The sequence below is a fragment of the Tenrec ecaudatus genome, chromosome 1, assembly GCF_050624435.1.
Source record: "Tenrec ecaudatus isolate mTenEca1 chromosome 1, mTenEca1.hap1, whole genome shotgun sequence".
Classification (NCBI taxonomy): Eukaryota; Metazoa; Chordata; class Mammalia; order Afrosoricida; family Tenrecidae; genus Tenrec; species Tenrec ecaudatus.
The window spans coordinates 168780629-168794346 of NC_134530.1; the positions used below are offsets into that span (position 1 = coordinate 168780629).

At 39.6% G+C, this 13718-nt stretch overlaps 1 protein-coding gene across 1 annotated transcript; it reads right to left on the reverse strand.

Moving 5' to 3' along the window:
- Positions 1 to 2966: 2966 nt before the first annotated feature.
- LOC142437135 (olfactory receptor 6N2) lies at positions 2967 to 3920 on the reverse strand. The gene has a single exon (XM_075540424.1). The coding sequence runs from the start codon at positions 3918 to 3920 to the stop codon at positions 2967 to 2969; it is 954 nt and encodes a 317-aa protein (XP_075396539.1).
- Positions 3921 to 13718: the final 9798 nt, after the last annotated feature.

The following is a 13718-nucleotide window of genomic DNA, read 5'->3' on the forward strand; positions in this document are numbered from 1 at the left end:
TATGGAAATCTAACACTATTGTGGTAGTTAAGTAATTTCATGTCAACTTTAAGATATATAAAAGTGTAGGGGTGGTATTCAATCTGTCAATCAGGTCATAGCCTGATGATACCTCCTTGTGGGCGTGGCCTTCTCATAGGGAAGGTCAGGGGGACATTCCCCTTTCTCCCCACCTTCACCATCCTGCTGGCAAGCCACTCTGAGACCTGCCAGCGCCAACACCATTGGATCCATACAATTTTTTACGCACTGGCTTATTTTCTTCCTGCATTCTGTGTAATTGCATATGACTACATGACTCAGAAGTGGGTCTTATGGACTAGTATCAGACAATGGACTTGATTTGGACTGGGCAGGAATGTTTGCTTGATATATAATCACTTCTTGATATAAAGCTCTTTCTAGCACATATATGTGTGTCACTGAATTTATTTCTCCAGTCAACCCGGCCTAGCAGAACTATATAAATTACAAATCTATTGAGTTATCAGTGAAATCAGAAGGATACTTAGAATCATACGAATGTTACACATCATTTTAGAAGCTATGTGGCAAAATGGAAAGGAGATTTAATGTAATTTGCTGCAAACCCAACTGTGATGGTCTAATTGCAGAAAACACTTGTAGGATTGAGTTGTGAACTGGCTTACTCTCTTTATTCACAGACCCTTTGTATTGAAAGAATGAGCAACAGATAGGTGATGCTATTTAAGAAGTCAGTCATCAGACTTTTCTCAAACTGCCTTTTACTTCAAATAACTGAAAGTGTTCATTGCCATAACAAACTGTACATTGCTATGTAGAAATTAGAATTATGGAGAACACTTTCCTGCCACCAGAGTCTCTTCAGTTGGAGATAAATGGTGACATTGACATGTGAACTTTGTGAATAAGGTCATATGTCAACATTTAGAATTAATTCATAATGCGTGACTTAGTGAACCAACATCTTCCAAGTGTTGTTACTAAAAATCCATTATAAGTGAAAGAGTCTAATTAATTTTAACGTAATAGTATTTTTCAAAGTATTGATGAAACTATCATTTGTAGAGTTTCGGTGTTGCATTAAAATATACTTAGTTACCTAGAATAATATTAAAATGTTTTATTCTTCACTCAGAAGTGTCTTCTGAAGTCATCTTAAAGTTAACCTGCCTGTGAGAGCATTACACTAATTTAGCACCAGTCTATGTAGATCAGATTTACAGTACATATTTGAATGAGTAGGTAGAGACTTTAAGGGGTATTGAGTTTATTAATGATCGAGTGTGCATATGGTTGTACAGCTATAACCAGTATCACAAATTGTAGGTGTAGAAACTATGTTTTACTATGTATGGTCTCCACAAAATAAAATAAGAAAAATTTAAAAAGGAAATACGCACATTTAAGAAAAGCATATTTGAGGAAGGATTTACATAGCTTAATAATGGATTTAAAATGGGACAGAAGAAAGAGGAAATGAAACAGATTATTTCAAACATTCTTATCCAAGCATATGAAAATAAAACATTTGGCTAGTAGGCTTGAAACTGTGAATATTTCATTTTCAACATGTTAAATATCAAATTTTAGGAGATATCTAGATGTGGTTGTTAAGTGTAACTGTAGACTTGGATTAATAAGTTTAAAGCTCTGAAGAAAGCTTAGGTATACAAATTCAAGAGTCTTTACATAAGAATTATTTAACATAATAACTCTTAAAATATTGGGTGCTAGTACTACAAGACACGAGAAACTGAAAAGAGAGCTAAAGAGAAAATTAGGAGATAATTATATCATAGAAGCTAATAAGCAATCTATTTTTTAAAAGGAGGACTGGGAATACGTATAAAAAGGTCAAGAAAAAATAGGACAGTAATAGTCTATTGGATTTGGCAAATGCATACATACTGACCTGATGTTGCGTAAGAGGCCGAGTTCAAAGAGACCATGGGCTGAAAGTCGAGTAGGAAGTGAAGAAGAGAAGTCAGACTGTCAGATATTATGTTGAGAAATTTGATTGGATAATTGAACGGAAAATTAAAGTTCCAATTGGATTTGAATATGTGACCAAAAATATGGGTGATTTTATGGAGATGCTAAAGTATTAAATACTGAAAACAACATTGATCAATGAAAAAGGAAAGGATAGAAGACATAGGAGACAGAAGAAGCACATAAAAATGAACTATTGAATTTTATGATATGAGGATGAGTGCCCATAAAACTGGTAATATATGTACATAGGTGTTATATATATACATATATGTATCTATATAGAGATCTATGTAGATACATATTGTCTTAGTCTGCATAGACTAGAAAAACAAATCCACAGAAATTCATATGTATATGAGAGAGAGTTTTATATAAAGGGTAAATGTACATTAAAAAACATCCCAACACAGTTAGCCTATATGTCCAACACTGATCTACAAAGTCCTCCTCAATCTCACAAAACACATGCAATGATGCCGACTGCAGGAGGAAATCCAAATCAGTGAGCATGTAAGCATCTTAGAGCTGGCAGGGGTCTCCACACAGCTGCTCCAGCATCCAAGGCTGCATCAGGGTAGGTCCATATGGCTTCTCCTTGGGGGTGTCTTGCAGGAAGTGAGCCTTGCCAGTTGAAACAGGGAACTGGCTAAGGCAGCTGCACCCTGGTCTGACCATCAAAAAGCAAGAGAGTCAAGATCGAGAAAGGTGAGGTTCACCAAGCCATTTATCTCTCTGCCCTTCAATTAACCCCACATGTGTTTATCAGCCAGGTTGGCACAATAAACTTTAATTATCCCACATATAGATACATCTGTGTATCTATCTGTCAGTCTATAGGGTTTAAGATGGTGAGAGGGAAACAAAAAAGATAGTGAGAGGAAATAAGATCCAGAACATACTTGCCGATGAGATCATTATCCAATGGCAGGTCAATGAGCTTTTTGAAGTCAACTTTAAAGTGGGGGTATGATTGTGGTAAGATTTGGTTAATGGTGAGTAGGACTGGTTTTGCCCCCCTTGTGGAAGACAGTCCTCTTGATGGCCCTAATGAGTTCCTTGTTACGAAGACTATAAATAATTGGGTTGGCCAGTGGTGTTAGTACAGAGTAGACTACAGCCAGTGTGCGGTCAAGGGTCAGAGAATAGCTTTTCTTAAGTCTCACATACATGAAGATGATGCACCCAAAGAAGATGAGCACCACAATGAGATGTGAGGCGCATGTGGAGAAGGCCTTTGTTCTTCCTGCTGCTGTTCTTATCTTCAGCACCGCTTCAATGATCCTCCCATACGAAGTCATAATGAAGAGGAAAGTGATAAGGATTATGAAGGAATTGATGGAAAAATCCACCACAACATTAACAGATGTGTCTTTGCAGGCTAGACTCAGCAGAGGTGGAAAGTCACAGAAAATATGTTGAATTTCATTGTAGCCACAGAAGGGGAGTTGGGAGACAAGAATGACTTCAGAAATCGGACACAGGAAACCACAAGTCCAGCAACAAGCGGCCATCTTGGCACAAAGTGTTGGGGTCATAATTGCAGGGTAGTGGAGGGGTCGGCAAATGGCTAGGTATCTGTCATAGGCCATGGCTGTAAGAAGATAGCACTCAGAGGCCCCTAGCGAGTGGAAGAAGTATGTCTGGAGGAGGCATCCAGCAAAAGATATGGTTTTCTTCTCGCTGAGAAGATTGGTTAGCATTTTGGGGATGGTGGTGGCTGTGTACCACAGCTCCAAAAAGGAGAGAATACTTATAAAGTGGTACATGGGTGTGTGTAGAGCTGCATCCAGTCGTATGACTAAGAAGATGAGCAGGTTACCGCAGATAGTGAACAGGTATGCCAACAGCAGCAGGACAAAGAGCCATACCCTGGTCTGCCCCACGTTGGGGAAGCCAAGGAGCACAAATTCAACCAGCCGTGAGTGGTTGTGCTGCTCCATGTGGGACTTAGATGGAGGAAAAAGGAATAAACTGGATATGAGATCATTGTAAAACCCAATTTAAAATCCCATTCTAAATGCAGTTTGATCACTAGTACTATCAGCCCCCCTCCCCACCAATTGGCACTCCCCACATACAACACCATAGTAATCACTACCTCTTATTAGTACTTAATATATACCGAACATTTTCCCAAGTGTTTTCATGTAATATTTTACTTAATTTTCACACATCCCATGGATTAAATTCAAAAAACCTCTCTGCCATTGAGTCAATTCCAATTCGTAGTGACCGTATAGGACCCGGTAGAACTGCCCTGTGCGTTTCCAAGTCTGTAATTCTTTACAGGAATAGCAAGCCTCATCTTTCTCCCATTACTTTACTTATTTTACAAATGAGTAAAGTCAAGATTGGAAAGAATGGAGACGCCATTTTTCTAGGTGGCAGAATCGCAACTTCAATATTTGTGCCCTATGTTGTTTATCTCTGCACTAAAGTGTCTCCCAAACACTGTAACCTCCCAGGACACATTTTTCCTCTAATCAGGTACTAGTGAGTGATTTTGGCATCTGAAATTGATGAAGTAGCAAGTCGTTTCTTATGGTTCAGTTCATCTTTAAGCACATATGTGCCAGTCATGAAAAAAACAACAAATAAAACCTGCTTCTGTCATGTCAGTTCTGACTTATGTGCTACAGAGTAGAAACGTGCTCCATAAGGTTTTCAAGATCATGACCTTTTTGGAAGCAGACCACTGGGGCTCCTTCTGAGACTCCTTTGGGGGAATTTGAACCATCAGTATATTGGTTATCATGTGCTTAACTATTTTCCCTACCCAGCAACACCTGTGGTGAGCATAAAAAGGAAACAGTCGAACCAGGTATAATCCCTGCAACATCATTGGTAAGGCAACCAATTCATTTGCCATCTCAGGATGGTCTGTAAAGTACAGGATACAACAGAGAGTCAAGGAAGAGACTAACTGTTCAGCTCAAGGCAAGAGCTCAGGAGGAAGTCCTTGCGCTCCATTTACTAGGAAGAGTGGGAGTTGGGTGGGCAAAAAGGGAATATTTTTGAGAAAAGCACATGGGCCCATGATCAGTAAGCAATTTAAGTTAGGCAAATGCAAATTTCTCTCAACAGAAAAGCAACTGAGGGGCTCATAAGATGATTTATGGCTTCATTCCAAAAAGCAGGACACCACAGTTAGTTGATAAGTTCCTGAGTACGATGTGCATTTAGAAATCATCACTGGGATGTAATTATTCAGACCTCAAAACCACAGGTAGCCCTGTGCATTTGCCCTCTGGGTGTTATTGATGGACCGATGAGTCCGTTGGCTACAACCTTTTCATGAAAAAATGTAGAGTCAAAAGTAAACATAATACAGTGCAATAAGCATAAAGCACATGTTTTCAGAAATTTAATTATATAAATAAAAATGAAAGATTTATAGTTTGTTGGGTGAAATCTCATGCAACATCACCTCCCTCCAAAATTAAAACAAAACAGCAGCATCAAACAAAACATAACAAAAAACAGATTGGACATCCTAATGTTTGTGAAGCACAATGTGAGCAAGATACAATAGCAAACAAAACCAATGAAAAGTTAGGATATAATAACAATAACTCCCCAAGCCCCAAACAAAAAAATACTAATAATATGACTCCAATTGCATCCCAAATACAGTGGCAATCGCAGGACACCCAGATACCATGCTGTGTTTGGAGAGAACTTTCAATCCCAGCAGGTGTACTGACAAGCTGCAGTGTCTTGCCTAGTTTTTCAATCTCATCACTTGGCAGAATGGTGGTTACATTAAAGAAACTCAAGAAGAAATTAATTGTTTAACCAAATTAAGAAATAGAATTTATAAGTCAATACCTTGCCTGTATCTCTTACTATTCTGCCAAAGATAACCATAACCCCCAAACCCAAGTGCCCTGAAAGAGAAATACATTTTGGGGTTCGATATTTTAAAATGATAAATTTAGCCAAAGCAATTGGATTAGGGGTCCTTTTAAAACACAATCTACATGTGATGGTTAAGTTTATCGTGCCAACTAGGCCTCGGTAGTTACATTTGGGTAGAGTTTAGTCAGGTTTGCAGCTTGATTGGAAAGCGACTGAGATAAGTGCTTTCTGAGGCCAGCCTCCCATCCCTCTTTCTCCCTAGTGATCAGACCAGTGTGCCGCTGCTTGAGCTCGTCCTTCCCATCAGCCCTGTGTTGCCCCACCTGTGGCGCTGAGCCAGCCGTGGATTGGGCCACCTTGCAGCGCATCTTCAGAGCTCGAGCTCCTTGAGGCCTGCTTCAACACTCTGCTGGTGGAACTTGCAGCTGTGCATACGGTGCTACAGCTTGAGATTCCTCAAGGCCTGCTCCACTATGCGCCTGAGCTGCTGCCTGCTGCAGCCCCAAGCTGCTGCCTGCTGCCCGGAGGCTGACTCTCCCTTTCTTGCCTGAGGGCAGACTCCACTGCCTGCTTCCTTGATCTTGGACTGGCAGCTTGAGTGAGTTGAAGGAGCTTCAGTATATGAACTGTTCCACAAAAGTAAGTTGACTGAGCCCTCTGAACTGCTGTGTGGACCAATAAGCTGTTATACTCCTTCTTGCTATATAAGCCTATCTATCTATTAATCTATCATCGCAAGTGTATTGGTTTTGTTTCTCTAGAGATCCCTGCCTAACACACTACACTGAAGGGGCTGTGCATTACATTTCCAAGAGGCAAAATTTGTGAGAGGAAAGGTATTTATTTATTTGTAATTCTGGAACCTTTGCCTTTCCAAATGATTATTTCTGATTTCTTGCATTGCTTCTGATTTCTTCATCTGATAATTATTTCTCATCCTAAAAAATCAGATCAAATATTAATTTTTTACTCAAGCTATTCTTGATTCTTCAAGTAAAGTTACTTATCCCTTCTCCCATGTTGTCATAACAAGCAGTTTCCACTTTTTAAATGAGTCTACCTGCGATTCGACCAATTACTTGGTATGCCTCTTCTAGTCATACTCATTGTAACTCCCACCAAGTGACTGGGTAGGAATATGCAAATGTGAGGTGCTTGGAGCCCAACGAGGGTGCTGCAAAGGACTCAAATCAAACTCATTGCCCCCACATCCATTTCCATTCACAGGCACAGTACATGACAGAGTCGGGCTGCCGCTGGGAGTTTCCGAGACTGTAACTCTACACCACTAGAAAGCTCATCTTTCTTCTAAAGGAGAAGCATTGACAAACGGGTTCAGGAACCATATGAGGCTCTTTTAGTACCTACATGTAGCTCCGAATTAAAGTGGAAAATGAAAATAAAAGGATCATAGTTTCATGTGTAACATTATTTTAAAATTTCCTTACTTGTATAAATATATGTATGGCTTTCATGTAATTTTTAACTGCTGTGAGAGACAGGATTGTCTCTTCTATCTCAAAAGTTTGCTGACCCTTAATATAGACTGATAGTAATGTAAATAAGGGGTATGGTACTCTTGTTGAGTGGGATTGAGGAAGAAAGACATCCCAAGACCCCTTGGCTAAACCTTCAGAGAGATACCAAGAACTCCCTGGGGCCTGGCAAATTAAATCACATTAGAAATTATTCAGGGAAGGATGGCAGACAGGTAGAACTTGCAGGCAAGCAACCCTGAATATCAAAATACAAAGTAGCTAAAAGTCACATAGGCATGCTGAAATTCAAATACTGAGACAAATGAGAAAATTGGGTATGCAAACCCTTCTAAGAGGCGATTTTCAAGAACTGCAGGTCTGTCTGTGGGCCATCACACAGAGAAGAAGGGGCTGGCCCATGAAGCACTACGGGAAGCAGGTGCAACACTCTTCCCTCTGAAGCCAGAATCCATTGCAAACAGTATTCATCTTTGAGAACAACAACATGCACACCCTTTTGGCATAACCCAGTCTATTCCAAAAAAGATTTCATCTTTTCATTTAACTTTAATGAATAGAGAGAACCTTCCTATTGCACCTGAACCCCCACTAGCCTCAGCAAGGTGAGGGAAGTGTTGCTTAGGGCCCCTTGTCTCTTCTCTAATAAAAATCTGCTTGTATGGAAATTCTGTGCCTATCCTGACCATTCATGGTCAGGTCAGTCAAAGGCAAGGACTCCCCTGTGCAGGGTTCAGCCAGGGGCTGGGGTAGCCTTGGCAAAGGACCAAGAAAATATGATACACATAGCCCTACTGTGGAAATTGGAAAATTTTGCTATCCCACTAGGTTTAAAATCAATCATCCTAGAGGCAAACATGGGGATTTCACAACCATCAAGAAAGAATCTTTAAGTCCAAGATTCCTGTGCTGAGCATCCTCAATACAATGGACAGGTAGTTGTGACACCAGAGATAGCAAGAGATGGCAAGCAGCTGTGTCGGGGAAGTGTCAGGTAGCTGACAAGGAGATAAACAAGCTGATGAAACATAGAGGTAGCTGAATGAAAAGTCTGAGTGCCTTTGGGCAAAAGACTTGCCTGAAAAATGGTTTGATCCTAACCACTTTCTCAAGAGCTGTGGGGAGCTAGAAGGGCTGACCCATGGACAGAGAGCAAAGCCCCTTTTGGCACAGGCTTACTGATGGAGCCGGGTGCTTTGGGGGCACTCAACAGAACTAAAACATTTGTAATACTCGAGTAGGGCTGAGGTCAAAGGCCCATGTGGCTAAGAGGTGAGGGTCTGGGTTTACATGTAGGCATATCCAAGAAGATTCTGTTCTAATAAAAAGAAAAAAAAACTGTATCCTAAGCATTCCTGAACCTGATTTGTAACTAGTACTTCCTTTAAAAAAAAAAAAACCCTAACTGTGAGTATTTTCTATGACACAATGGATTATAGAACCTAGCAGAGAAGTACAAAATGCCCTGAGAAGAACCATTAGTTTAAGAACTGGCAAAAAGTTTGAAAGTGAAAGGTGGTGTCGTGTGTGACCATCATTTTATAGGAATAGGCCTTGGTGGCTGCTGTTGCTGATCTTAATTGTCTTTCCTCTTTTGAAGTTAGAGGATGTCAGATGCCACCTTCATAACACTTTTGCCCTATCTACAAGAAGACTCTGGGTGCAAATGTAGCACTTTACCAATTATTGTATATCTCCCAATCAAGGCTTAACACAATGAAATAGCAATAGAGGTTAAATTAATATTCTTGAGTATAATTGGTTTTTTTTTCTGTGCCTGTATTTTAGTTACATTTAATTGTATCTGTAAACATCCTAATTTTCCTCTCAGAATCTCCAATGAGGTACAGACAAAAAACAATTTCACATCTCAGATTTAGTCCTTCTCCCACTTCTACTCCTATTGAAAGACACATCACTCCCACTCATGAAGAGGCCTTCAATTCAAGAAACAATTGCTTGCTAATTTCTTTCTGTTCAAAGAACTGTTATTGAGAATGTTTACTCCTTTGATTCATTAGCTTTTCTAGTGTCAACTGCATGCATAGACTATTTCAGGATTATTGGGGAAATCTCTGGATTCTAGATTTTTATATCATCGAGTGTTTTTAACCCTCGAATAAAAGAATAATTGCATGGCTCACTCTAGGTAAAATATTTTTATCTGAAACTTTCCTGAGAGAATACATTACCTCATTCTGTCTTATTAGTTACAAGTCCTATGACATTTTGTCAGAAACTTTGCTTTTTTGCCATTCATGTCAATATAAGCTGATCTGTGAAACCACAAAAAGCAATTCTTGTTGGTCAAGAGAAAGCAAGTGTCCCTCAAATCTTATGTGAGCTAATCTCTCTGTTGTAGAATTAACTTCAGAACCAAATGGGAGATCTATGAAGTCTCTTACTGATAGACGGCAGTCCTCTGAGAGTCTACAATTCTCAAAATTGGACATTCCAAGTCCTACTTACAAAGGTATCTTGCCACTAAACCAATTCTCTGATTTCAAATTCATAATGGTTTTAAAATTCCTTATCATTGGTCTCACCTCTCAGATCTCCACAGATAGCATAGCTCCCAGATCACCTACCAAGCACTAAACATCACTCAGTGTCTGCTTTGCTCTTGACTGACTCAGCACATCCCTGGAATATTGAGACTGAATCTAAGAGAACTTTGTCTTCTTAGTAAATCCTATTCCCACAGGACAGACTCTCCAGAGTCAATCCTAACTGGCCACATGAGGGCACAGGAAAGGAAGATATTCTGATCCCAGATGTGGGTAAGAGCCAGACTCAAATTAAGCTCAGGAGAGGGTACTTGGAGAGAAGCCACACCTGTTGTGTTAGTCCAGGTGGAGTGGAGAAACAAATTCATAGATACACATATGTGCATAAGGGAAAGGTTTATATACAAGAGGAATTGAACAGTGAGGAAACATCCCAACCCAGTCCAATCTAAGATCATAAATCCAATATTAGCCCATATGTCTGACAGCAATCTATAAAGGCCTCTTCAGGCTCATGAAACACATACAATGATGCCAAATGTAGACGATCACAGGCCAGTGGGTTGAAAGTCTTTGGTGGTAGACACATCTCAGCACTGGCAGGGGTCTCCACGTGGCCATTCCAGTTCCCAGGGTAGGTCCATGTGCCATCTCCTCAGGGATGCTTCACAGGAAGTCAGCATTGTCAGTAGAGTGTCTCCAAGGGAATGAACCAAGACAGATAGTGCCTCCTGCCTCCAAGAAGGAATTCTCAGGAGAAGGCCATGCCCACACAGAAGTCTCATTTGCTGTCTCGAGATTCCACCCCTACACACTTAATCCTTAAAATGACACCAGATTAGGTGACTACCACACCTGACTTCTCCCTGGTGGGCTCAGAGAAGTCTTTGTTCAAACATTTTTAAAATCTCATCACTTAAACATCTAAGAAAACTGTGTACTTTCTTCATTTAAAAAAAATCCAGTTGATTTTCCTTATCCAGTGCCTGATCCAATCCAACATAGCTCTTCCTTTGGTTAGCCTCTCTGAAAAGCGTTACCTATCCGGGGGTGGAGGAGACAACATGCACTTTTGGAGCCTAAGAAACTTTATTTTTATTCCTAGCTTAAATACTATAACCATTTAAAGAACAATCATTAGGTAATATATTCCGAGAACATTGCATGTGTTCACAAATGTGATTCCCATAGCTATTCTATGAATCTCATATGATTGGCATTTTACATCTGACAAAACTGAAGTATACAGAGTTTAATCATCACACAAAGCATTTCAAACCCAGAGCATATTTGTGTCACTTCTCTGTCTTCAGAGAGTTGACAATGTTTGTTGTGTACTGTAGATTCGTGGCATCTATAGGACAACCAGAATGACCCCACTGGGTTTTCTAGGCTGTAATATTTACTGACAGAGATCATCAGGATTTTTTATCTCCAAATATCACTGGTGGGTTCAACCTACTGATCTTTCCATTAGCAGTCCAGTGCTTCATCATTGCACTACCAGAGTTTAGTCACAAATTAAAAATATGGCAGGCACTTGCCTCAAGACCTGTCACTGCCGCCTATTAGCTTTGTGTCTTTTGGCACTCATTTTGCTTCTTGGATTCTAAATGGATTCTAAATGTCATGAGGATTAAAATAATTTACTGCCATCAAGTCAATTATGATCCAAAGTGATCCCACATGACAAAGCAGAACTTCTTTTGCAGGTTTTTTGAGACTGTGACTCTTAACGGGAGTGGAAAACATAGTCTTTCTCCCACACTACAAGCAGTGGTTTCAACCAACTGTCCAATGTGTAAAAATTAATTAATTAAAAGTAACAGCAAACAGTATAAGCACAAGTTCTAAATGGTAGCCTGAATTTCTTGCTCTACTAGAGACATACACAGTCAAAAACTTCACATCCAAACCCACTGGCATGAAGTGAGATTTAACTTACAACAACCCTTTAGAACTTGTTGGATCATCCCTCTGGGTTTCCAAGACTGTAACTCATTCCTGAAGCAGAAAGCCTCATTTCTCTTCTGCAGTGTCTCCTTCAAGTAAATCTAATCTTATTTAATGTATTGGCATCTCACAACTCTAGTCTTTTCACCTATAAAAAGAACATGGAATCCCCACTTGGCATAATTTAAGCTCTTTTTTGCATATAGAAAATCCTTTATGTCAGATAAATTATAGTGTTGACACTAGGAGACAAGCTGGTTTGTATGCAATTTATTTTATTTTTTACAAATCATTTTATTGGGAGCTCTTACATCACTTATAACAAACCATACATCAATTGTATCTAGTGCTTTTATGCATATGTTGCTATAATCATATTCAAAACATTTTCTTTCTAGTTGGGCCTTAATTGTGGTAAGGGAAAGGTCTTTGGGATCAAAATTAATTAGTGAATTAAACTCTGTTCTTGCTTAATTCAACCCGTCTTACTTTTATTTTTTTTAACCAACATGTCAGTTTGGCATCCTGTGGTGGCTGCTATGTTGCTGTGATGCTTGAAGTCATGTCACTGGTATCTAAAATACCAGTAGAGGCACCCAAAGTGAACAGGTTTCAGCAGTCTTCCAAACTAAGAACTGACTACAAAGAAGGAATACATTGTCCACTTCTGAGAAATTAGCCATGGAGAACTTTATTGACAGAATCGAAACATTGTCAGATACTGAAATCCTTGTCAAAGAAGGAAAACATGGTGAGAGATTGTGTCAGAAGATGAGCCCCTCGGGTTAGAAGGCAGTTAAATATGACTGAGGAAAATCTGTCTTCTCAAAGTAGATTTGATCAAAATGATGTGGACAGAGTAATGCTTGTGGTAGGAAATCCTTTGGACATTCATTTGGTAGTAGAGTACAACTCAAAATGAGAAGAAACGGCTGGACATTCATTTGGCAATATATTACAACTCAAAATGAGAACAAAAAGCTGTAAACATCAATTAATAATGAGAACTTTAAATGTACTAAATATAAATCTAGGAAAATTAGAAGTTAAAAAATGATATGGAATGCATTAAAATCTCATTCTAGGTATTAGGGAGATGAAATGTATTGATATTTGCCATTTGGAATCAGAAAATCATATGAGTTAAAATGCTGGGAATGAAACAATCAAGAGGAATGGTGTTGCACTCTTCCTTAAAAAGGACATTTCAAGGTCCGTTTTAATGTACAATGCTGCCTGTGATGGGATTACAGTTTCCCACCTTCAAGGATATGCAGTCAATGCAACCAGTATTCAAATGTATGCAATTACCACTAAAACTAGTGATGAGGAAGTGGAGAATTATACCAACATCCTCAGTCTGAAATGGAGCAAACGCATATGCCATAAAGGTGCATTGATAATTATTCACAACTGGAACACAAAAGTTAGATATAAACAGGAAAACTAGTGGCTGGAAAATATGGACTTGGTGATAGAAAGTAAGCCAGAGGCTGCATGAGAGTATTTTCTAAGACCAAAGGCTGCTTCAATATAAATACCATTTTTCAAAAACACCAGAGGTGACTTATAAGCTTGATATTCTCAAGACGGAATAGACAAAAATTAAATTGACCACTTCTGTTTTAAAAGATGAGAGAAAAGCTCAATATCAGCAGCTGAGTTAGTTAGTTTATTGTGCCAACCTGGCTGATAAACACATGTGGGGTTAATTGAAGGGTGGGGAAATATATGGCTCAATGAGCCTCGCTTTCTGATGGTTGGACCAGGGTGCAGCTGCCTTAGCCAGTTCCCTGCTTCAGCAAGCAAGGCTGACTTCCTGTGAGACATCCCCGAGGAGAAGCCATATGGACCTACCCCAATGCAGCCCTGGGTGATGGAGCAGTCGTGTGGAGATCCCCGCCAGCACTGAGATGCTTACACG